This window comes from Balaenoptera physalus (genome assembly GCF_965194825.1).
Source record: "Balaenoptera physalus genome assembly, chromosome: 8".
Classification (NCBI taxonomy): domain Eukaryota; kingdom Metazoa; phylum Chordata; class Mammalia; order Artiodactyla; family Balaenopteridae; genus Balaenoptera; species Balaenoptera physalus.
In genome coordinates this window covers 105421720-105445846 of record NC_138887.1, presented here as the reverse complement: position 1 = coordinate 105445846, position 24127 = coordinate 105421720, and the positions used below count along the sequence as shown (strand labels likewise).

At 40.0% G+C, this 24127-nt stretch overlaps 1 protein-coding gene across 1 annotated transcript in view; it reads left to right on the top strand.

Annotated features, from left to right (window-relative positions):
• The first annotated feature begins 369 nt into the window (after window positions 1–369).
• SLC35B4 (solute carrier family 35 member B4) overlaps window positions 370–24127 on the top strand; it is a 38909-nt gene continuing 15151 nt past the window's right edge. Inside the window, exons 1-2 of the mRNA XM_082473124.1 lie at window positions 370–4509; window positions 23940–24053. Of these exons, the coding sequence (XP_082329250.1) occupies window positions 4433–4509; window positions 23940–24053 (191 nt within the window). The 5' untranslated portion in view covers window positions 370–4432. The remainder of the gene's footprint in view (window positions 4510–23939; window positions 24054–24127) is intronic.

Below are 24127 nucleotides of genomic sequence, written 5' to 3'. Positions count from 1 at the left end.
ACATTCCCAAAGCAATAGGTCCCTCCACACAAGGGAAGCGGATTGTGCGAAGGTTTAAACACGTTGAGCCCAGCTGCTGTCTAAGATGTCACTATTCATTCAAAGATGCTTGAATTTTGAACTCAGAGGGGAAAGCAGAAAAAAGCCTGGGAGATGAAGCCTTGCCTGCACTTTGTAACTTTGGTTTTACGATGAAACAATTAAAATATGGAAGTTGAAATGACCCTAACCCCACCCCACCCCCCCACCCCATGGGAGTCTCAGTTGTTGATTTACAACCTCCCAGCTCAAAATCCACCCCTCACGGCCCTGCTTGTGATGCTGGAGCTGGGTCCTCTGGACATTTCCCCTCTGCCAGGTGGCACAGTGTGGACCTTTGTCATGACAGCACTGCAGGAACACTGCGGGAGGAGGGGCCTTGTCTTCCTGGTTCTGGTGCTTGTTCCTCTCTTCTTGTTCCTGCAGCACATAGGACATCCCGTGGCACTCGCCTCAGTGAATTCAGTGGTATCCTTCCAGGTGGTTACCAGGAAGTTCTCCAGAGCCCCAGCCAGCTTCCTGGAAAGTACAACACCCAATGACTTGGCCAGTGCCCCAGCCGGACCCCAGAGGGTGGTTCATGGCTAGTTTTATCAGCACCTTACGGAACTTCTCTGCTAGCTAGTGGGCTATAGCCATGCCCTCTTCAGTAAAGCCTGAGTCTCAATGTGCAAGAGAGAAGGCCCTCTTCCAAATTTGTTCCTTCCTTGAGTGGTCTGCTTCAGTCCTAGGTTGTAGTTACTATTCCTATAATCTTGGGAGTTTCTTAACCCATTATGTTAACTAATCCTCTGTTATTGTTAATAATTCTTTATATTAAACTTTCCTTGTTCGTTACTGTATGACTCCTGTTTCTTGACTAAGGACCTTGATTAATCCACTGATATCCAACAGAAATGTGTGTTTATGTTCACCAAAAGTTATGTACAAGAAATTTCATAGTTGCACTCTTCATAATGCCCAAAATATCCATCACCAGGAGAAGAGATATATTGTGGTACATTCATACAAGGGAATGTTATCCAGCAATGAGAATAAATGAACTACAAGTACATGCAACAACACATATGAACTGACAAACATATTGTTGAGTGAAAGAAGCAGAAACAAAAGAAAATATTCTGTATGATTCCATTTATGTCAAGTCTAAAACCAGGCAAAACTAATCTCTGTTGCTAGAAAGTAAAAAACGGGGTTATTCCTGGAGGGGATTAATGATTTGAAGGGGGCACAGGGATCTTTTGGGGTGCTGGTAATGTTCTGTTTCCTGGCCAGGGTATTGGTTATATGTCATTGTTTATGCAAATTATTGAGCAGTATATTTTTGATGTGTACATTTTAGAAATGAGTCAAGCTGAAAAATATTATATATTTATTGAATTTATGAGGTGTGAATTATTTGACTCAAATAATGAACTCAAGCTCACTCATTCATTCATTCAACAAAAAGCATATGTACATATTATATACCAGTCACTGTATATAATGCTAAGGATCTAGAGATGAATTAGTTATTCTTGGTTTCTGTTCACAAAGGGGCATGGTCTAAAGGGGGAGACCAACACGAACATGTATAACTACAACAATATGATTCATGGACTGGTTTAGGTATGGATGGGGTGCTAGAGATATAGAGGAGGGAACCGTGAATGGTGCTTTGAAAAACTACACACAGAAAGGTGATGTCTGAGCAGGGACCTTCCCCCTGTACAGTGTAGAAGTATCTACTCACTCCTGTGTCCCCCATTGCCATAAAAGGATGAGTAGGAGATGGCCAAAAAGAAAAGGGTTTTCCGAGCAAGCAGAACAGCATGTGCACAGAGGTGAATTTTGAAAGTCACTATAAACTCAGAGAACAGAGCATTTAATGTGGCAGGAGTCCAGGTAGCACTGGAAAGAATGGCAGGAGAGGAAATTACAAACGTAAACTGAGGCTTGATGGTGACATGTTTGTATGCCTTCTACAGAGTGTGAATTTCACACAAGGAGCCAAGAAACATTGTATAGCTAGTCTTCAAAGATGCCCCTTCCCCCCCCCCAACAGATGATGCCTTTGCTAGTCCCCTCCCACAATGAATCTGGGTTGGCCAATGGAACCAACAGAATTTGGTGCAAGTGACACTGTGTGTCAGTGTCACACACTGAGGCCACTACAGCTTTTGACTTGATCTCTTGGAACGCTTGTTCTAGGGGGAGCTAGGCATCTTGTAAGAAGTCTGGCTAACCTGAGTCCACAATATTGTGAGGAAACACAGCCTAAGAGAGGCCATGAGGAGGGAGCCATTCATCAGCCCAGTCACGCCTTCGGGAGGCTCCAGCCTTAGCTGGCATCTGACCACAACGGCATCCGAAACTCCAACGGAGAACGGACTAGGTGTATGTCGAACGTTGTCAACATACAGAACTGTGTGAGAGAGAGAAAATCTTTTTGTTCTATACTACATTTTGAATCACCACATTTTGGGGTGATTTGTTACACAGTACTAGTAATTGGAACAGACATCTTGGAATAGCAGTGTGACATAAAGAGTTTGAGTTTGTTTTTGGAAACAGTGTGGCGACAGCATGGAGGATGGGTTGAAGAGGGAAGAGGCTGAAGGCACCAAGATATGTTAGGAGGATAAGTAGACATCGATGTAAACTGAAAGGAGAGATTGGAATCTAGAGATACTTGTGAGGCAGAATTGACAGAATGTAGAGGTAAAATAAATGTGTGATGGGAAGGCAAGGAAGACTGTGAATATCTTTTAGGTTTTTGCCCAAAGAGAACAGATGGTGGATAATGTCCTTAGTAGAAATAAGGGCCCTATTTGGGAGGGTAGATAATGAACTGTGTATATGCTGTTGTTGAGGGGTTTACAAGGATTTATTGGTGAAAATGTCAAATAAGCAGTTGGAAACTTCGATTTAAGGCACACAGGAGATTGGGGCTGTACATACACATAAGATCTCAGTTACATATGGTGATGGTTGAAGTTATGGAGATGAGATCACCAATAGAAAGTGTTCAGGGAAACAAGAGGAGGGACAAATGATGGAGCTCTGTTAGGAGAACTCAGTGGGCAGAGGAGGAAAAGCCCAAAAAGAAAACTGAAAAAGATAAGTCAGAGAAGTAGAAGGAGAAACAGGACGCTCGTGTCTTATGAGCCGAGGGACAGGAGAATGTCAAGAGGATTGAGCTTTCATTGTCAAAAGCCGTGGCAAGATCAAGTAAGGTGAGCCTGTGGTATTTGGTTTGGACAATTAAGAGGTCATTAGGGCTCTAAATGAGACTACTTTCAATAACCTGGCTTTGATGAGAGTAAAAAGCAGAGACCGTGAATATAGATTACTCTTTAAAGATATTCAGTGTTAAAGTGAAGAAGAAGGACAAGTTAGTTTGTTTGAGCCTGACTGTAGGCTACAGGGAAAGAGGAGCCTGGGTGGCTGGTTGGCTGGCCCAGAGTCCCTGAGCCAGTGAGACGGGTGGGACGGAAAGGTCTCCAGAGTCAGCTGGTTTATAGGCATGTGCTCTTCAAAGTTTGGTTGACAGATCTGTAGCATCACCGACACCTGGTAACTTGTTGGAAGTGCAGAACCTCAGGCCCCACAGCAGGTCTGGTGAATCAGAACCTGCATTTTAACAAGATGCCCAGGTGATCATCGCTTTTAATCCTCACAACAGCCAGGTAAGATGGGCATTACTGTTCCCATCTTTACCTATGATGAGAAAGCAGTTGCCTGAGATAGCCGAGCTGATTAGTGTCTAAGCCAAGATTCAATCCCAGAACTTCCCGAGTCCGATGTTCTTTTCAAAAGGTAGAGAAGGAAGTTCAGAGAATTTCTACTTTCTCCCAATTCAGGAGAATTTTCAGATACTAGAATACTTCCAACGACCAAGCAATCACAGGTGTGTAGCTCTAGTGCCGTCAGCTGTGAGTTTACTGTGAAAGTGCTGGACGAATCCCTTTCACAGCCCTTGGCGGCCTCTTAAGAAACAACGTTAACAGCGTTGGAACTTCACTTCCCAGCAAGCCCCGCGGCTTGCTACCGCGCGAGGCATGACGGGCACCTCGCCTCTCTCTCTCTCCTCTCCGGTGGAGCATGCCGGGCAGAGGCGAGTTAGGACGCAGCCGGTCGTACGGGCGCGCAGCATTCTGGGAAGTGTAGTCTGGCCCGGACTCGGACACCCCTTCGGATGAATGGGGCCCCGCTGACAGCTAACTACAGCTCCTCGCCGGCAGCGTTGGTGGTGGCTGCCGGGAAAAGGGAGACCGCGACGGCCCCGGGAGAGCAGCACTGCGGGACGGTGGTGATGTTCAGTGCCGCGGCGAGGCGGCAGCCGGGTTTCCTGGGGTAGCAGTCTAGGCGGGCGCTTCCTCTGCGCGCTTGCTCCCCTTACCCTGCCCCGGCCATGCGCCCGGCCTTAGCGGTGGGCCTGGTTTTCGCAGGCTGCTGCAGTAACGTGATCTTCCTAGAGCTCCTGGCCCGGTAAGTGACCCCCGCCGGTCGCACTAAAGAAGCCGGAGGAGGGGCGCCCCCACGCGCCGTCCCCCCCGAGCCGGGCGGGGCCCGGGGTGGGACCGCCTGCGCCCGGTGTCTGCCCTGGGCTGCTTGGGACGCGGCTGAGTCGGCTGCTCCGTCATCCTGCGCACCTTCCGCTCTCCCGCCCAATAGTTTCTTAGCATCCCTCGAGGGGAACACTGGGGGTGTTTGCTGTCGTCACCCCCTTTTCACACTCTGGGGGATTGAAGCCTGGAGAGATTTTTTTCCCAAGGTCGGCAGGGAGCTCGTGGCAGAACCCAAGGTTCCTCCAGCTCTTTTCTCGATCCTGCTAATGCCATATATATAACGTGAGCAAAGCTTGGACTTAAAAAGCAGTCTGATTTGGTACACGCTGCAAAGAAAGTTTCAGTTGTTTTAAAGTGGCCTGCAAAGAAGTTCTTTTATTGGCCTTAGAGATGGTTATGAGTACTTTGCCCAACATGCCTCTCGCGGATGTAGTAGAACGAATTCTTATGCAGAAGGTCGGTCCAATTGACCGGGGATAGCCTTTCCAGCATTAAGATATTAAATCAGGAAGCTTGCATTTTAAGGTGTAACTTTATAAATCAAGAATGGTTATGACACTTTCCCAAAGGGACACCAGGGTAGTTTTATTGAGGTGGCATGCAAATAATGTTGAGTAATAATGTGCAAAGTTCATTGAGTAGAAGCTGTTAGAGAAAAGGCAACAGGTGGACTCTAAAAGCTCAGGACTGAAAATCTCAGGAGTTCCCGTCTTTGGCTCTGTCATCCCCTGACCGTGTGACGTTTTCAAGTTATTTAGCCTCTCTGGGCTTCCTTTTTCCACCTATAAAATAATATCTATGGTGCTGTTTAGCACCATGTTTTTAAATCTGCACATTATCTCCATTGACCATCAGAACAAGATAGGTCAAGAATTATATTCTCTGTTTTACTGAAAGTGAAACATGTCCCAGGAAGTTAGGTTGTCTCTTACTACTTGTAAGTGGCAGAACCAGAAGTGGAATCCAGGAATCTAAACTCCTAGCCCAATACCTTTTTCAACTTTCCTGTTATTTTTGAGCTTGAGCAGCCCTTAGGCTTTGGTGACCCATTTCCTCCTGTGGTGCCTGCTAGAAATGTATTTTATTTTCATGATAACATTGATTAAGTCATTCTGAAGCAACCAGTTTGCTTAAGGTAAGCTCTGTGGGATTAATTTTTGCGATTATGGAGCTTGAAATTTTAATGTGCAAAAAGTGTTGATTAAAATCTTTCATTTGTCATTCTCTGGAGTAGGCGGTGAGGGATGTGAAAATGAAAAAAAAATGTATCCAGCTGTCAGCTGGTACACTTCAAAGGAAGGTCACTTTGGAAATTGGTTTAAAAATATAAAAATGTGATAAAATCAGGCCAGCCATGGAAATGAAGGTCAGAGAATAATAGTGTAATGTTTGTGTTGAATTAAACCTTGCCAAAGGCTGTATGACATCAGAATATGTTATGTTAGTAACTGAGGGCCTTTTTAAATTTATTTTTTAACCAGTTGTGAGCCCTTAGCTAAATTACGTGGTCTCCCTGAGTCTGTTCTCTCAGCTGTGAAAGGGCCGTGATGGCTCTGCCAGCCTCACAGGGTTTTGAAGGATTAAATGAGATGCCGGTGCAAAGCCTGAAGCTCGCAATAGGTTCCCCTTCTAACAACTTTTGTTTCAGTATACATATACCCTGTTTTATGAGCTGTTCCTGAAAAGTTGTGGGTAAATCTAACTTTACAGGATGTTTTTCTGCATTATTGGATCTTCTATTTAGAATACTTTGAATAATTTGTTAAACCCAAAAAAACCATCATTCCTTATCTTTCTTGTACATCTGAATGTTTGCATACAGCAATGGGTTTTCATAATGTGGTAAGGGGTACATTTGTTAGTTTAATGAGTGGTACCCCAAACTGAATAGCAGCTTTGTGCTGATTTGCTTGGGCAACTCCAACTTATCATATTTCAGATCAAGAAAATAAGAGTTGGTTGGACCAGATGGTCTTTTAAGGTTCTTTGTAGATTTGGCCTTCTCATAATTTGTGACTTTATCTTGGGACATCACAGTGGAACGCTAATAAATTTTTATAGAGCAGGAACTGTGCTTCTTATATAGCTTCCTTGGGACACTAAGTATGAATTGAAATGCTAAACTGACTTGTAGGGAGAAGTGAGCATTTTTAACCATTTTCCCCCAAGTTGGAGAACAAATTTAGGTTTTTCTTTCTTATTTCATACTTATAATTGGGACCTATAATAAAATATAAAGCACCAATGCAGTGTACAGGGCAGATGTGAAGTAATGAATGAGTGCCTTGATCTCCCTTCTGAGAGAGTTTACATTCTACCTTGGAAACAAGATACACCATCAGCTCACTAACTAGGTGAGGTGTCTTATGTCAGGAAAACAATCTGAAACATTTTCTTTTTCGCATTTTATTTTTTCATCAAGTGCCTAATGTTGACTCAAATAAGGAAGTTTTCTAAATCTAGAATAAGAAATACAGAAGCCATAAACTATCTGCCTAATTCTTTCTCTTCAGAGTTCTTTTTTAAAAAAGTAAAAAATTTGGATTCTTGCCGAAGAGAATTCACAGAGAAACTGTTTGCATTTAGTGATTATAATACCTGAGGAATAAAGTTGAAGATAACAAACAATTCAGGGGAAAAGGATCCAGGTTTGTACTCTGAAGTTTTAAAGTGAATTATTCAAATTAAAATAAATAGTTCCATTGGTAGCTATACAGCATTGTGTTCTTAAAAAGCTCTGTAAGTTGATTTTTTAAAAAATTGAATTATGTGAGTACATTAGGGAGATATAAAAATCCTATGGAAATAGAGACAAAGTAGATTAGAATTGTCAAGGGGAGGGGGAAATGGAGAGTGATTCCTAATGGGTATTGGATTTCTTTTGGAAGTGTCCTAAAATTAAATGATGGTAATGGCTGCACAACTCTAAATATAATACTAAAAACCACCGAATTGTTAAAAAAAAAAATAATAACAATGATAATAATAAGGAGGTCTGCAAACACCATTTATTTGCCAGGTGGCTCTGGGAGACTTACCTAATTCTGTGCCATTTGGCGCTCAGTGTCTTAGCATTGAAATGGGCATAATAATAGCTACCTCCATAAATAAAGATAAAATTAAAAATTATTATGATGCCTTTTATTTTTTATTTTAATTTTTTAAATGTTTTCAATAGCTTTAACTTTTTTATACGTTTGTTGAAGTATATTCATAAACAAAGATTGGACACATTTAATGTATACAAATTGATGAGTATGCATACACCTATGAAACCATCATCGTAATCGAGGTAATAAACATATCCATCACCTCCAAAATTTCCTTGTGCTCCCTTTTTTTTATGGTAAGAACACTGAGCATGAAATGTACCCTGTTAACAAATTCTTAAGTGTGCACTACTGAATTGTTAACCATATGCACTACGATGTACAGAGATCTTTTGAATTTATTCACCTTGTATAACTGAAAACTTATACCCATTGAACAAGTCCCCATTTTCCCTTCCCCCCTGACCCTGGCAATCCCCATTCTATTGTCTGCTTCTGTAAGTTTGACTATTTTAGATGCTTCATGTAAGAGGAATCATGCAGTCCTTTTGTCCTTTTGTGACTGACTGACTTCATTTAGCATGCCTTCCATGTTGTTGCAAATGGTGTCATTTCCCTCTTTTTTAAGGCTGAATAATATTTACTGTATGTTTATACCGCATTTTCTGTATCCATTCATCTGTCCATGGACATTTCAGTTGTTTCTGTATCTTCACTAGGTATTGCAAATAGTGCTGCAGTGAATATGGGGACGTTGCTATCACTTTAAGATCCTGATTTCAATTATTTGTTTTTAACATTTTTTAACAAATTGAAGTATAGTTGATTTACAATGCTGTGCCAATCTCTGCTGTACAGCAAAGTGACTCAGTTGTATACATATAGACATTCTTTTTCATATTCTTTTCCATTATGGTTTATCCCAAGAGATTGAATAGAGTTCCCTGTGCTATACAGTAGGACCTTGTTGTTTGTCCATCCTAAATGTAATAGTTTGCATCTACCAACCCCAAACTCCCGGTCCATCCTTATCCCTCCCTACCCCCCTTGGCAACCACAAGTCTGACCTCTATGTCTGTGAGTCTGTTTCTGTTTCATAGATAGGTTCATTTATGCCATATTTTAGATTCCATATGTAGGTGATATCATATGGCATTTGTCTTTCTCTTTCTGACTTATTTCACTTAGTATGATAATCTCTAGTTGCATCCATGTTGCTGCAAATGGCATTATTTCATTCTTTGTTATGGCTGAGTAGTATTCCATTGTATATATCACATCTTCTTTATCCATTCATCCATTGGTGGACACTTAGGTTATTTCCATGTCTTGGCTGTTGTGAATAGTGCTGCTATGAACATAGGGGTGCATGTATCTTTTTTTTTTTTCACACACACACACACTGTATTTTATTTTTACAAGAGATAAATAAACTGACACCAAGCATTGTAAATGGATGACCACGACAAAAGCAACAATGATTGCAATTACCAAACTCGAAACACACTCATACTATGTCATAATACTGACATTCAGTCCAGTAATCCTCCACTGTAACAGCTCCTTTACTTTGCAGTGAAAATTGATTTGTATATTTTTTGTCTCTGAGTCCTTGTGGGATTTTTTTTTTTATTCAAACAGAAAGACACAAAAATTATAATCATCCTCATCAGTTCACTCAGTCCCATGTAATTAATTTTTTTTTTCATCTTGATCTTTTGTTAGCAATTTTATGAGTTCATCAGTTTTCCATTAGAGTTCTGAAAATGCTTATTCATTCAGTTCAGCAGTATAGTCAGTTACCAGAAACCTGTACTTGTCAGAGTCTTTTTCATGAATTCCTTGAAGATGAAACCCTTTTATAGTAACATATTTGCAAAAGCATCAGAGTACACCCAGAACTGTCTGTAAATGAAAAAAGACTTAAAAATGACCACGGTTAAAGATTTGATGAAAGTTCATAATAATGCAATTGACAAGGAAACTTATTTCTGAGATACACATTTTAAAGTAAGAACTAGAATTATGACTTATAACATTATACCAGAACATATAAGATTTTTAGAAATTTCATGTAATGTCTGAAACATTTATACTAACATAATTCCATACAAATAACCCAATGAAAGTTTAGTATTACTTGTTTTGTTTGTTTGTTTGTTTATACCATAAGTTCTTATTAGTCATCCATTTTATACACAACAGTGTATACATGTCAGTCCCAATCGCCCAATTCAGCACACCACCTTCCCCACCCCCCTGCCGCTTTTCCCCCTTGGTGTCCATACGTTTGCTCTCTACATCTGTGTCTCAACTTCTGCCCTGCAAACCGGCTCATCTGTACGATTCTTCTAGGTTCCACATACATGCGTTAATATACGATATTTGTTTTTCTCTTTCTGACTTACTTCACTCTGTATGACAGTCTCTAGATCTGTCCACGTCTCAACAAATGACCCAATTTCGTTCCTTTTTATGGCTGAGTAATATTCCATTGTATATATGTACCACAACTTCTTTATCCATTCGTCTGTTGATGGGCATTTAGGTTGCTTCCATGACCTGGCTATTGTAAATAGTGCTGCAATGAACATTGGGGTGTATGTGTCTTTTTGAATTATGGTTTTCTCTGGGTATATGCCCAGTAGTGGGATTGCTGGATCATATGGTAATTCTATTTTTAGTTTTTTAAAGAACCTCCATACTGTTCTCCATAGTGGCTGTATCAATTTACATTCCCACCAACAGTGCAAGAGGGTTCCCTTTTCTCCACACCCTCTCCAGCATTTGTTGTTTGTAGATTTTCTGATGATGCCCATTCTAACTGGTGTGAGGTGATACCTCATTGTAGTTTTGATTTGCATTTCTCTAATAATTAGTGATGTTGAACAGCTTTTCATGTGCTTCTTGGCCATCTGTATGTCTTCTTTGGAGAAATGTCTATTTAGGTCTTCTGCACATTTTTGGATTGGGTTGTTTGTTTCTTTAATATTGAGCTGCATGAGCTGTTTATATATTTTGGAGATTAATCCTTTGTCCGTTGATTCGTTTGCAAATATTTTCTCCCATTCTGAGGGTTGTCTTTTCATCTTGTTTATGGTTTCCTTGGCTGTGCAAAAGCTTTGAAGTTTCATTAGGTCCCATTTGTTTATTTTTGTTTTTATTTCCATTACTCTAGGAGGTGGATCAAAAAAGATCTTGCTGTGATTTATGTCATAGAGTGTTCTTCCTATGTTTTCCTCTAAGAGTTTTATAGTGTCCGATCTTACATTTAGGTCTTGAATCCATTTTGAGTTTATTTTTGTGTATGGTGTTAGGGAGTGTTTTAATTTCCTTCTTTTACATGTAGCTGTCCAGTTTTCCCAGCACCACTTATTGAAGAGACTGTCTTTTCTCCATTGTATATCTTTGCCTCCTTTGTCATAGATTCGTTGACCATAGGTGCGTGGGTTTATCTCTGGGCTTTCTATCTTGTTCCATTATCTATGTTTCTGTTTTCATGCCAGCACCATATTGTCTTGATTACTGTACCTTTGTAGTATAGTCTGAAGTCAGGGAGTCTGATTCCTCCAGCTCCATTTTTTTCCCTCAAGACTGCTTTGGCTATTTGGGGTCTTTTGTGTCTCCATACAAATTTAAAAATGATTTGTCCTAGTTCTGTAAAAAATGCCATTGGTAATTTGATAGGGATTGCATTGAATCTGTAGATTGCTTTGGGTAGTAGAGTCATTTTCACAATATTGATTCTTCCAATCCAAGAACATGGTATATCTCTCCATCTGTTGGTATCATCTTTAATTTCTTTCATCAGTGTTTTATAGTTTTCTGCATACAGGTCTTTTGTCTCCCTAGGTAGGTTTATTCCTAGGTATTTTATTCTCTTTGTTGCAGTGGTAAATGAGAGTGTTTCCTTAATTTCTTTTTCAGATTTTTCATCATTAGGGTATAGGAATGCAAGAGATTTCTGTGCATTAATTTTGTATCCTGCAACAGTACTAAATTCATTGATTAGCTCTAGTGGTTTTCTGGTGACATCTTTAGGATTCTCTATGTATAGTATCATGTCATCTGCAAACAGTGACAGTTTTACTTCTTCTTTTCCAATTTGTATTCCTTTTATTTCTTTTTCTTCTCTGATTGCCGTGGCTGGGACTTCCAAAACTATGTTGAATTATAGTGGTGAGAGTGGACATCCTTGTCTCCTTCCTGATCTTAGAGGAAATGCTTTCTGTTTTTCACCATTGAGAATGATGTTTGCTGTGGGTTTGTCATATATGGCCTTTATTATGTTGAGTTAGGTTCCCTCTATGCCCACTTTCTGGAGAGTTTTTATCATAAATGGGTGTTGAATTTTGTCAACAGATGCTTTTTCTGCATCTATTGTGATGATCATATGGTTTTTATTCTTCAATTTTTTTTTTCAATTTGTTAATATGGTGTATCACATTGATTGATTTGCATATATTGAAGAATCCTTGCATCCCTGGGATAAATCCCACTTGATTGTGGTGTATGATCCTTTAAATGTGTTGTTTGATTCTGTTTGCTAGTATTTTGTTGAGGATTTTTGCATCTATATTCATCAGTGATATTGGTCTGTAATTTTCTTTCTTTGTAGTATCGTTGTCTGGTTTTGGTATCAGGGTGGTGGTGGCCTCATAGAATGAGTTTGGGAGTGTTCCATCCTCTGGAATTTTTTGGAAGAGTTTGAGAAGGATGGGTGTTAGCTCTTCTTTAAATGTTTGATAGAATTCACCTGTGAAGCCATCTGGTCCTGGGCTTTTGTTTCTTGGAAGATTTTTAATCACAGTTTCAAATTCATTACTTGTGATTGGTCTGTTCATATTTTCTGTTTCTTCCTGGTTCGGTCTTGGAAGGTTCTACCTTTCTAAGAATTTGTCCATTTCTTCCAGGTTGTCCATTTTATTGGCATAGAGTTGCTTGTAGTAGTCTCCTAGGATGCTTTGTATTTCTGCAGTGTCTGTTGTAACTTCTCCTTTTTCATTTCTAATTTTATTGATTTGAGTCCTCTCTTTTTCTTGATGAGTCTGGCTAATGGTTTATCAATTTTGTTTATCTTCTCAAAGAACCAGCTTTTAGTTTTATTGATCTTTGCTCTTGTTTTCTTTGTTTCTATTTCATTTATTTCTGCTCTGATCTTTATGATTTCTTTCCTTCTGCTAACTTTGGGTTTTGTTTGTTCTTCTTTCTCTAGTTCCTTTAGGTGTAAGGTTAGATTGTTTATTTGAGATTTTTCTTGTTTCTTGAGGTAGGCTTGTATAGCTATAAACTTCCCTCTTAGAACTGCTTTTGCTGCATCCCATAGGTTTTGGATCGTCATGTTTTCATTGTCATTTGTCCCTAGGTATTTTTTGATTTCCTCTTTGATTTCTGCAGTGATCTCTTGGTTATTTAGTAACATATTGTTTAGCCTCCATGTGTTTGCGTATTTTACGTTTTTTTCCCTGTAATTCATTTCTAATCTCATAGCATTGTGGTCAGAAAAGATGCTTGATATGATTTCAGTTTTCTTAAATATACCAAGGCTTGATTTGTGACCCAAGGTGTGACCTATCCTGGAGAATGTTCTGTGCACACTTGAGAAGAAAGTGTAATCTGCTGTTTTTGGATGCAATGTCTTATAAATATCAATTAAATCTATCTGGTGTATTGTGTCATTTAAAGCTTCTGTTTCCTGATTTATTTTCATTTTGGATGATCTGTCCATTGGTGTAAGTGAGGTGTTAAAGTCCCCCACTATTATTGTGTTACTGTCGATTTCCTCTTGTATTGCTGTTAGCAGTTGCCTTATGTATTGAGGTGCTCCTATGTTGGGTGCATATATATTTATAAGTGTATCTTCTTCTTGGATTGATCCTTAATCCTTGATCATTATGTAGTGTCCTTCGTTGTCTCTTGTAACATTCTTTATTTATTTTAAAGTCTATTTTATCTGATATGAGTATAGCTACTCCAGCTTTCTTTTGATTTCCATTTGCATGGAATATCTTTTTCCATCCCCTCACTTTCAGTCTGTATGTGTTCCTAGGTCTGAAGTGGGTCTCTTGTAGACAGCATATGTATTGCTTGGAGCATTTAATACATTCACGTTTAAGGTAATTATCGATATGTATGTTCCTATGACCATTTTCTTAATTGTTTTGGGTTTGTTTTTGTAGGTCCTTTTCTTCTCTTGTGTTTCCCACTTAGAGAAGTTCCTTTACCATTTCTTGTAGAGCTGGTTTGGTGGTGCTGAATTCTCTTAGCTTTTTTGCTTGTCTGTAAAGCTTTTGATTTCTCCATCGAATCTGAATGAGATCCTTGCCGGGTAGAGTAATCTTGGTTGTAGGTCCTTCCCTTTCATCACTTTAAGTATATCATGCCACTCCCTTCTGGCTTGTAGAGTTTCTGCTGAGAAATCAGCTGTTAACCTTATGGGGGTTCCTTTGTATGTTATTTGTTGTTTTTCTCTTGCTGCTATCAATAATTTTTCTCTGTCTTTAATTTTTGCCATTTGATTAGTATGTGTTTTGGCGTGTTTCTCCTTGGGTTTATCCTGTATGGGACTCACTGCGCTTCCTGGACTTGTGTGGCTATTTCCTTTCCCATGTTAGAGAAATTTTCGACTATAATCTCTTCAGATATTTTCTCTGGTCCTTTCTCTCTCTCTTCTCCTTCTGAGACCCCTATAATGTGAATTCTATTGCGTTTAATATTGTCCCAGAGGCCTCTTAGGCTTTCTTCATTTCTTTTCACTCTTTTTTATTTAGTCTGTTCCACAGCAGTGAATTCCACCATTCTGTCTTCCAGGTCACTTATCCATTCTTCTGCCTCAGTTTTTCTGCTATTGATTCATTCTAGTGTCGTTTTCATTTCAGTTATTGTATTGTTCATCTCTGTTTGTTTGTTCTTTAATTCTTCTAGGTCTTTGTTAAACATTTCTTGCACCTTCTCGATCTTTGCCTCCCTTTTTTCCCCCCAGGTCCTGGATCTTCTTCACTATCATTATTCTGAATTCTTTTTCTGGAAGGTTGCCTATCTCCACTTCATTTAGTTGTTTTTCTGGGGTTTTATCTTGTTCCCTCATCTGGTATATAGCCCTCTGCCTTTTCATATTGTCTATCTTTCTGTGAATGTGGTTTTTGTTCCACAGGCTGCAGGATTGTAGTTCTTCTTGCTTCTGCTCTCTGCCCTCTGGTGAATGAGGCTATCTAAGACGCTTGATGGGAGGGACTGGTGGTGGGTAGAGCTGACTGTTGCTCTGGTGGGCAGAGCTCAGTAAAACTTTAATCCACTTGACTGTTGATGGGTGGGGCTGGGTTCCCTCCCTGTTGGTTGTTTGGCCTGAGGCAACCCAACACTGGAGCCTACCTGGGCTCTTTGGTGGGGCTAATGACAGACTCTGGGAGGGCTCACGCCAAGGAGTACTTCCCAGAACTTCTGCTGCCAGTGTCCTTGTCCCCAAGGTGAAACAGAGCCACCGCTCACCTCTGCAGGAGACCTTCCAACAGTAGCAGGTAGATCTGGTTCAGTCTCCTCCGGGGTCACTGCCCCTTCCCCTGGGTCCCGATGTGCACACTACTTTGTGTGTGCCCTCCAAGAGTGGAGTCTCTGTTTCCCCCAGTCCTGTCGAAGTCCTGCAATCAATTCCCACTAGGCTTCAAAGTCTGATTCTCTAGGAATTCTTCCTCCCGTTGCCGGACCCCCAGGTTGGGAAGCCTGATGTGGGGCTCAGAACCTTCACTCCAGTGGGTGGACTTCTGTGGTATAAGTGTTTGCCAGTCTGTGATTCACCCACCCACCAGTTATGGGATTTGATTTTACTGTGATTGCACCCCTCCTACCGTCTCATTGTGACTTCTCCTTTGTCTTTGGATGCGGGATATCTTTTTTGGTGAGTTCCAGTATCTTCCTGTCGATGATTGTCCAGCAGCTAGTTGTGATTCTGGTGTTCTCGCAAGAGGGAATGAGAGCACATCCTTCTACTCCGCCATCTTGGTTCCTCTTCCGATCTTCTGAGACATTAATGTTGATCACTCTCTTGATTTCCTCTGCAGATACTCTAATTTTTTGCTGTGTCCAGTATGCTCTCCAAACTCTGGATCACCACACTCCAGATGCCCTCCTTTCCACATCCTGCCTCTCCCCTTCTGTGCAGGTCCTACGCATGTATCATTCTGAATTATAGTTTTGTCCAGGTATTTGCCCAGGAGTCGGATTGCTGGATCATATGGTAATTCTATTTTTAGTTTTCTGAGGAACCTCCATACTGTTTTCCATAGTGGCTGCACCAATTTATATTCCTACCAACAGTGTAGGAGGGTTCCCTTTTCTCTACACCCTCTCCAGCATTTGTTATTGGTAGACTTTTTAATGATGGCCATTCTGACCAGTGTGAGGTGGAACCTCATTGTAGTTTTGATTCGCGTTTCTCTAATAATTATTGATGCTGAGCATCTTTTCATGTGCCTACTGGCCATGTGTATGTCTTCTTCGGAGAATTGTCTATTAAGGTTTTCTGCCCATTTTTCAATTGGGTTGTTTGTTTTTTTGTTGTTGTTGAGTTGTATGAGCTGTTTGTATACTTTGGAGATTAAGCCCTTGTCAGTTGCATCATTTGCAGATATTTTCTTCCATTCCGTTGGTTGTCTTTTCGTTGTTTTGTTTTGTTTTGCTTTTATGGTTTCCTCTGCTATGCAAAAGCTTGTAAGTTTGATTAGGTCCCATTTGTTTATTTTGTTTTTACTTCTGTTGCCTTGGGAGACTAACCTATGAAAACATTGGTATGATTTATTACAGAGATTTGCCTATGCTCTCTTCTAAGAGTTTTATGGTGTCATATCTTACGTTTAAGTCTTTTTTTTTTTTTTTTTTGGCTGTGTTGGTTCTTCGTTGCTGCACGCAGGCTTTCTCTGGTTGCAGCGAGCAGGGGCTACTCTTTGTTGTGGTGTGCAGGCTTCTCATTGCAGTGGCTTCTCTTGTAGTGGAGCATGGGCTCTACGCACATGGGCTTCAGTAGTTGTGGCACGCGGGCTCAGTAGTTGTGGCTTAGGGCTCTAGAGCGGAGGCTCAGTAGTTGTGGTGGACGGGCTTATTTGCTCCGGTGCATGTGGGATCTTCCTGGACCAGGGATCGAACCCGTGTCCCCTCCACTGGCAGGCAGATTCTCAACCACTGCGCCACCAGGGAAGTCCCTTTATTAATGTTTTATAGTTCTCAGCATATAAGTCTTTAACCTCCTTGGTCAGGTTTATTCCTAGGGGTTTTGTGTGTGTGTGTGTGTGATTTTTGAAAGGTATTGCTTTTTTACATTCCCTTTCTGATATTTTATTGTTAGCATAAAGAAATGCAACTAATTTCTGAATGTTATTCTTGTATCCTGCTACTTTGCTGAGTTCATTTATTAGATCTAGTAGTTTTTGTGTGGAGTCCTTAAGGTTTTCTATATATAGTATCATGTCATCTGCATATAGTGACAATTTTACCTCTTTCCTTCCAATTTGAGTACGTTTTATTTCTTTTTCTTGTCTGATTGCTGTGGTTAAGACTTCCAATACTGTGTTGAATAGAAGTGGTGAGAATGGGCATCCTTGTCTTGTTCCAGATTTTAGCAGGAAGGCTTTCAGCTTTTCACCACTGAGTATTATATTGACTGTGGGTTTGTCATAAATGGCTTTATTATGTTGAGATATGTTCCTTCTATACCCATTTTGGTAAGAGTTTTTATCATGAATGGGTGTTGAATTTTGTCAAATGCTTTTTCTGCATCTGTTGAGATGATTATTTTGTTTTCGACTTTTCTTTTGTTAAAGTGGTGTATTACATTGATTGATTTGCCTATGTTGAACCATCCTTGTGAACTTGGGATGAATCCCACTTGGTTGTGGTGTATGATCTTTTTTATGTGTTGCTGAATTCAATTTGCTAATATTTTGTTGAGAATTTTTGCATCTATATTTGTCAAAGATATTGGCCTGTAATTTTCTTTTTTTGGTGGTATCTTTGGTTTTGATATCAGGGTGATGGTGGCTTCATAAAATGTCTGTGGGAGTGTTCCCTCCTCTTCAGTCCTTTGGAAGGGTTTGAGAACGATCAGTATAAGTTCTTCTTTGTATGTTTGGTAGAATTTGCCTGTGAAGCCATCTGGTTCTGGACTTTTGTTTGTAGGGAGTTTTTTTGCTTTTTTTTTTTTGATGTGGACCATTTTTAAAGTCTTATTGAATTTGTTACAATATTTCTTTCTGTTTTATGTTTTGGTTTCTTGGCCATGAGGTATGTGGGATCTTAGCTCCCTGAGCAAGGATCGAACCCACACCCTCTGCAATGGAAGATGAAGTCTTAACCACTGGGCCACCAGGGAAGTCCCTGTAGGGCGTATTTTTAAATTGCAGATTCGATTTCTCTTCTAGTGATTGGTCTGTTCAAATTATCTATTTCTTCTTGATTCAGTTTGGTGGGCTGTATATTTCTGGAAAGTTGTCCATTTCTTCTAGGTTGTCAAATTTGTTGGCATGTAATTGTTTATAGTATTCTCTTATGGTTTTTTGTATTTCTGTGGTATCACTTGAGCTTTCTCCTTTTTCATTTCTTATTTTGTTTATTTGGGTTCTCTCTCTTTTCTTCTTGGTGAGCCTGGCCAGAGATTTGTCAGTTTTGTTTACCCTTTCAAAGAACTAGCTCTTGGTTTTATTGATTTTTTTTCTATTGTCTTTTTAATCTCTATCTTATTTATTTCCTCCCCAATCTTTATTATTTCCTTCCTTCTGCTGACTTTAGGTTTTGTTTGTTCTTCTTTTTCTGATTCTTTTAGGTGGTAGGTTAGATTGTTTATTTGAAATTTTTCTTATTTTTTGAGGAAGGCCTGTATTGCTATGAACTTCCCTCTAAGAACTGCTTTTGCTGCATCCCATAGATTTTGTACGGTTGTGTTTTCATTGTCATTTGTATCAAGGTAATTTTTAATTTGCTTTTTGATTTCCTTGTTGACCCATTGGTTTTTCAGTAGCATGTTGTTCAGTCCCCATGTAATCGTTTTTTGTATTCTTCCTCAGTTCTTTTCCTGTGGTTGATTTCTAGTTTCATACTACTGTGGTCAGAGAAGATGTTTGAAATAATTTCTATACTCTTAAATTTGTTGTGGTGAGTTTTATGCCCTAGTATGTGGTCATTCCTAGAGAATGTTCCATGTTCACTTGAAAAGAATGTGTGTTCTGGGTTTTTTTTTGGATGTAATATCCTGCAAATATCAATTAAATATAACTGTTCTGTTGTATCATTTAGCATCTCTGTCCATTGATGTGAGCAGAGTGTTAAAGTCTCCTACTATTATTGTGTTCCCATCAATTTCTCCCTTTATGTCTATTAGTATTTGTTTTATGTATTTGGGTGCTCCTATATTAGGTACATATATGTTGACAATTGTAAAATCCTTTTCTTGTATTGATCCTTTTATCATTATATAGCATCCCTGTTTATCTTTTTTTATAGCCTTTGCTTTAAAGTCTATTTTGTCTGATATGAGTATTGCAACTCCTGCTTTCTTGTCATTTCCGTTTGCATGAAATATCTTTTTCCATCCCCTCACTTTCAATCCATGTGTGTCCTTTGCCCTAAGGTGTGTCTCTTGTAGGCAGCATATTGTAGGCTCTTGTTTATTTAATCCAGTGTGCCACGCTATGTGTTTTGATTGGAGCATTCAGTTCATTGACATTTAAGGTAATTATTGATACATATGTATTTATTGCCATTTTAAACCTTGTTTTCCAGTTGATTCTTTGTATCTTCTTTGTTTTTCTTTTTGTGGTTTGATGATTTCCTTTTATGCTTGTGTTCTTTTTGGTTTTTGTGAATCTATTGTATGTTTTTGATTTATGGTTGCCCTGTTATTCAAGTATGTTAACCCCCCTTCCTGTATCTGCTTGCTTTAGATGGATAGTCATATAGGCTCAAACATATTCTAAAAAAAAAAAAAAAAGAATCTGAATTTTTTTACCCTCCTTCCCCACATTTTATGATTTTGACGTCTTTTTTACATCTTCATGTTTATCCTTTTGCTGTTCCTTGTGTTTATCTTCACTTTCACAAGTAGGTTTTGTTTTTTCTTTTTGATCTGTATACTGGCTAATTTAAGTGATTTACTTTCCAGTTGTGATTTCCTCCTTCCTGTATCTTCTTGCTTCTTTTCTATTTAGAGCAGACCTTTCAATGTGTCTTTTAGGATAGCTTTAGAATTGCTGTTTTCTTTTAGTTTTTACTTGTCTGAGAAATTCTTTATTTCTCCTCCTATTCTAAATGATAATCTTGCTGGGTAGAATATTCTGGGCTGCAGATCTTTCCCTTTCAAGACTATGTATATATTTTGCTACTCCCTTCTGGCCCTCAGTGTTTCTGTAGAGAAATCAGCTGATAGCCTTATGGGGGTTCCCTTGTAATTAACTCTTTGTTTTTCTCTTGCTGTCTTTAGAATCCTCTCTTTAACTTTTGCCATTTTTATTATATGTCTTGGTGAAGGTCTGTTTGGGTTCATCTTGTTTAGGACCCTGTGTGCTTCCTGTATCTGGATATCTGTTTCCTTCTTTAGGTTTGGGAAGCTTTTAGCCATAATTTCTTCAAATACATTTTTAACCCCCTTTTCTCTTTCTTCTCCTTCTGGAATCCCTATTATATGTAGATTGGCATGCTTTATATTATCCCACAGGTCTCTTTTATTGCTTTCATTTTTTTTTTTTTCATTTGGCTTTCTGTCTGCTGTTTTGATTGGGTAATTTCCATTATTCTATCTTTCAGATCACTTATTCTTTCTTCTGTATTATTCATTCTATTCATTGCCTTTACCTCAGCTTTTGTCTTGGCAAATGATTTTTAAATTTTTCTTGGCTCCTCCTTATAGTTTCTAGTTCCTTTTTACAGTAATTTGCATTTCTGTCAATAGCCTTTCTTAATTCTTTCAGTATTTTCATTACCTGTTTTTTGAACTTGGTATCTATTAGACTGAAGAGGTCTGTTTCTTCAGGGGAATTCTCTTGGTCTTTTAACTGGGAGTTGTTCCTCTACTTCTTCATTTTGCTTGTATTTCTCTTACTGTGTGAGTTTAGGAGGAACAATTATCTACTGTAGTCTTGGAGGGCTATTTATATGCGGGAGTGTCCTTGCGTAGCTTGTGTGGGTTTAGTTTTTTTTGGCGTGAGGGCGGCTTTTGGTTTGGGTATTTGCTGTCCCTTTCCGCAGGGTGTGCTGGCTGTCTCCACACAGCCAACCCCAGTCCTCTCCCCGGGGTCTGACCTCCGAAGCCTGAGCCTCAGCACCCAGCCCCGACCCTCCCCAGGGGACAAGCGACCCAAGCTGGGGAGTGCTGGCAGCACTGACCTTCTATGCAGGTCTCTCTCTGCAAACAGGGTGCTGCGCTCTCCTCCGAGACTCTGAAGCTCCCCCTCTGTCCCAGCTGATTTTGCCACCAGTGAGGGGACTTCCCCGGGTGCAGGAACCTTTCCTCCTTCACAACTCCCCCAAAGGGGTGCAGATCCCATCCGGATTCCTTTCTCTCTCTTTTTTTCTTTTTTCTTTTGCCCTACTCAGTTATGTGGAGATTTTCTTGCCCTTTTGGAAGTCTGAGGTCTTCTGCCAGCGTTCAGTAGATATTCTGTGAGAATTGTTCCACATGCAGATGTATTTTTGATGCATTTGTGGGAGAAGGTGAGCTCCATGTCCTACTCCTCTGCCACCTTGATATGATCCTATTATGATGCCTTTTAAAACATCCTATGAAGAATACACTTTAGAAGTGAATCATTTTTTGAAATAGTTTATTTTTAACTTTCATACAGTCCTCATATTCTAGATCATGTTTGCTTAAAGTGAGGCATCCCACATTCATTCAGTTGCTTGGGTGAAAGCCAGACTCGGTGCCCAGAGATTGGTGGTGTGAAGATGAATAGGATGGTCCTCTAACCATCCCCACAGGGCACTGGGTTCCTACTGTCTCATAGTCCATGTTTGGCAGGGATCAGGTCTCATTCAATTGGCAGCTCCCTCTCAGCCAGCACCTGCCTGCACACACAATAGGTTCTTGATAATTACTCTTTAATTGAATTGTCCTAAGCTTTCAGGAAAGAGAAAATGGAAGGGAAAACAAGAAGTATAATGAGCTCTTTTTGGACTAAGTCTTGTGCTTGGCGATTTATGTATATTTTCTCATTGACTCCTCACTATGACGTTAAAAACACATCACTTCTATTTTACAGGTGAGAAAAATTGCTCAACATAAATTTCTTTAAAACGGTTCCTATACTTAGATTGAAGGTATCCTAGTGTTTTAGTCTTTGCCTTTTTCCCTCTGTTAAGTGCGTTTCAGGGACTGGCTTATTTACTCTACCATAAACCAATGAGATAGGCCCTAATACTGTTCCCATTTTAAAGATAAGAAAACTAAACTTAGGGTAATAAACTTCTACTGTCATGAGGTTAGCAGCATAGCTGGATATCCGGCATGTCATTGTGTGCTTTTAAGCACTGTGGACTGGCTGTCAACCCTGTGACAGCAGGTAAGAATTACCTGTGCATCTTACACACACACACATACACACACACACACACACACACCTCCAAGCCCTTTCCCCAGACCTGCACTAGTGGTTTTCAACTCTGGATGCACATTAGGATCTAGTGGGAAGCAAGCTTTCACATCCAGAGCCCCACCTCATCTGGGAGGGTGAGGCTTCTCAGGCTTACGGTTGTTAAAGAGCAGCCTAGCCGGAGTTGAAGAGCCCTGTGCCAGGAGCTATCTGGAGCTAAAGCTCCCTCTCCTGTCACTCATATTTAGGCTAATGGTTTTAATTAGCTCCTAGAATGAGGTAAATGTCTTACATGGTTATTTATGGATTCCTGCAACGTTTAGCCCTGTCCCTCAAAACATAAGGAGTGCTAAAAGAAAACGTTGAATTGGATAGAGAGCAGTAGTTTTCAAGGAAACCTTCATAGGTAGTAGAGCCTAAAGCGGAACAAGAGTTCCGCTTCCGGTGGTAAGCACAGCTCTGTACGGGAATGGCTTATGCTTGGCGTTGTTTATTTTTATGCCTGATGGGAGTATTTAGGAATGTGATCCTTGGCGTTGCTGTTTGATATTAATACCACCAATAGAGAATGGAGCTGTTTTTAATGAATAGCATTATATTAATATACAATAATACAGTTAAATCCCTCTAATCACTAGGTTTGGGTAAATGTCTTTGGTGAAGATGAAAATACAGAAAAGGGCGCTATATTTCGTAATATGGGATTCTTGGTAATGTGGGAACTCTGGAGGCCTCAGGAGAGCAAAGACAACTGCTCCCTTTGTCCTTCTTCCAGTGATTGGGCAGTGCCTCATGGAGGACAAGCTCAAGAAAACCACAACATTTTAAGTAACTGACTTTCACAGAGTGCCTCAAGAGGGATGTCAGAGGAATTTTTCTGCCTTGTAGATTTGCTCCTAACAGTCACTGTGGAAGATTCCCCAACCCTTAAGTGGATCACTGAAGAGGTTCCATTGAATTCCACGAACGTTTGTTGAGTCCCTGATACGTTTGCGTTAAGGGCGGTGGAGACTAGTAAGACAGCCGCAGTGCTCCTCAGTCTTGCCTTCATTATTGCCCCTCCCCCCAGCCCCACCAAAGACCCTTTGTAGACATTTTTTCCTAATCATCCCTCTGCAGGTACACTATATATGGACTTATGTGCTGTGTGTATATCCCTTGCTTTATACTTAGAAAAATAGTAAGATTCCGCCCCCAGTCCCCCACCATTGTTGCCTCCATGAGGATTCTGTCTAAGGTAACATCCCTGTCATTAACACTGGGTAGGAGTCTTTGATTGACAGCAGTCTCGGAGGTATCCTGGTTGGGAGGATATGTAAACATTACAGGAGACCTGAGCATATTTCTGACCTTGGGCCTTGTGCCCAAGCTGACGAGGATCTGGACTAAAGCCCTCTTGGTTAAGTGAGGATCTCAATGAGAACCTATGACCACCTTCCTACAGTTTACTGGGAAAGTTGTATCATAGTTCTAGGAACGAGCGTTATCATTCTTACTCGTGGCCTGCTATACCTGTGGAAGAGTAAAGGAAGAAAGCTGACGTTCTTCTCTGTGGGTCTGTTGCTAAGTGTGTGTGATCCGTGGGATATGAAAACTGAAATAAAGAAGGACAGTGGGTAACAGAAATCCATCTTCCCTGTTATTCTGAACTATGAATAAAACAATTCTTAGTGCTCTTTATCTCAGTTTTCTGTGTCTTCTTTTTTTTCTTTTTATTATTCACTACACAGGAAGCATCCAGGATGCGGGAACATTGTGACATTTGCACAATTTTTATTTATCGCTGTGGAAGGCTTCCTCTTTGAAGCTGATTTGGGAAGGAAGCATCCAGTTATCCCAATAAGGTATGGCACATTGAAGTCTCTTTTTAGCCTTTTTTTTTTTTTTTTTTTTTTTTTAAGTTAAGAGCTTTTCTGGT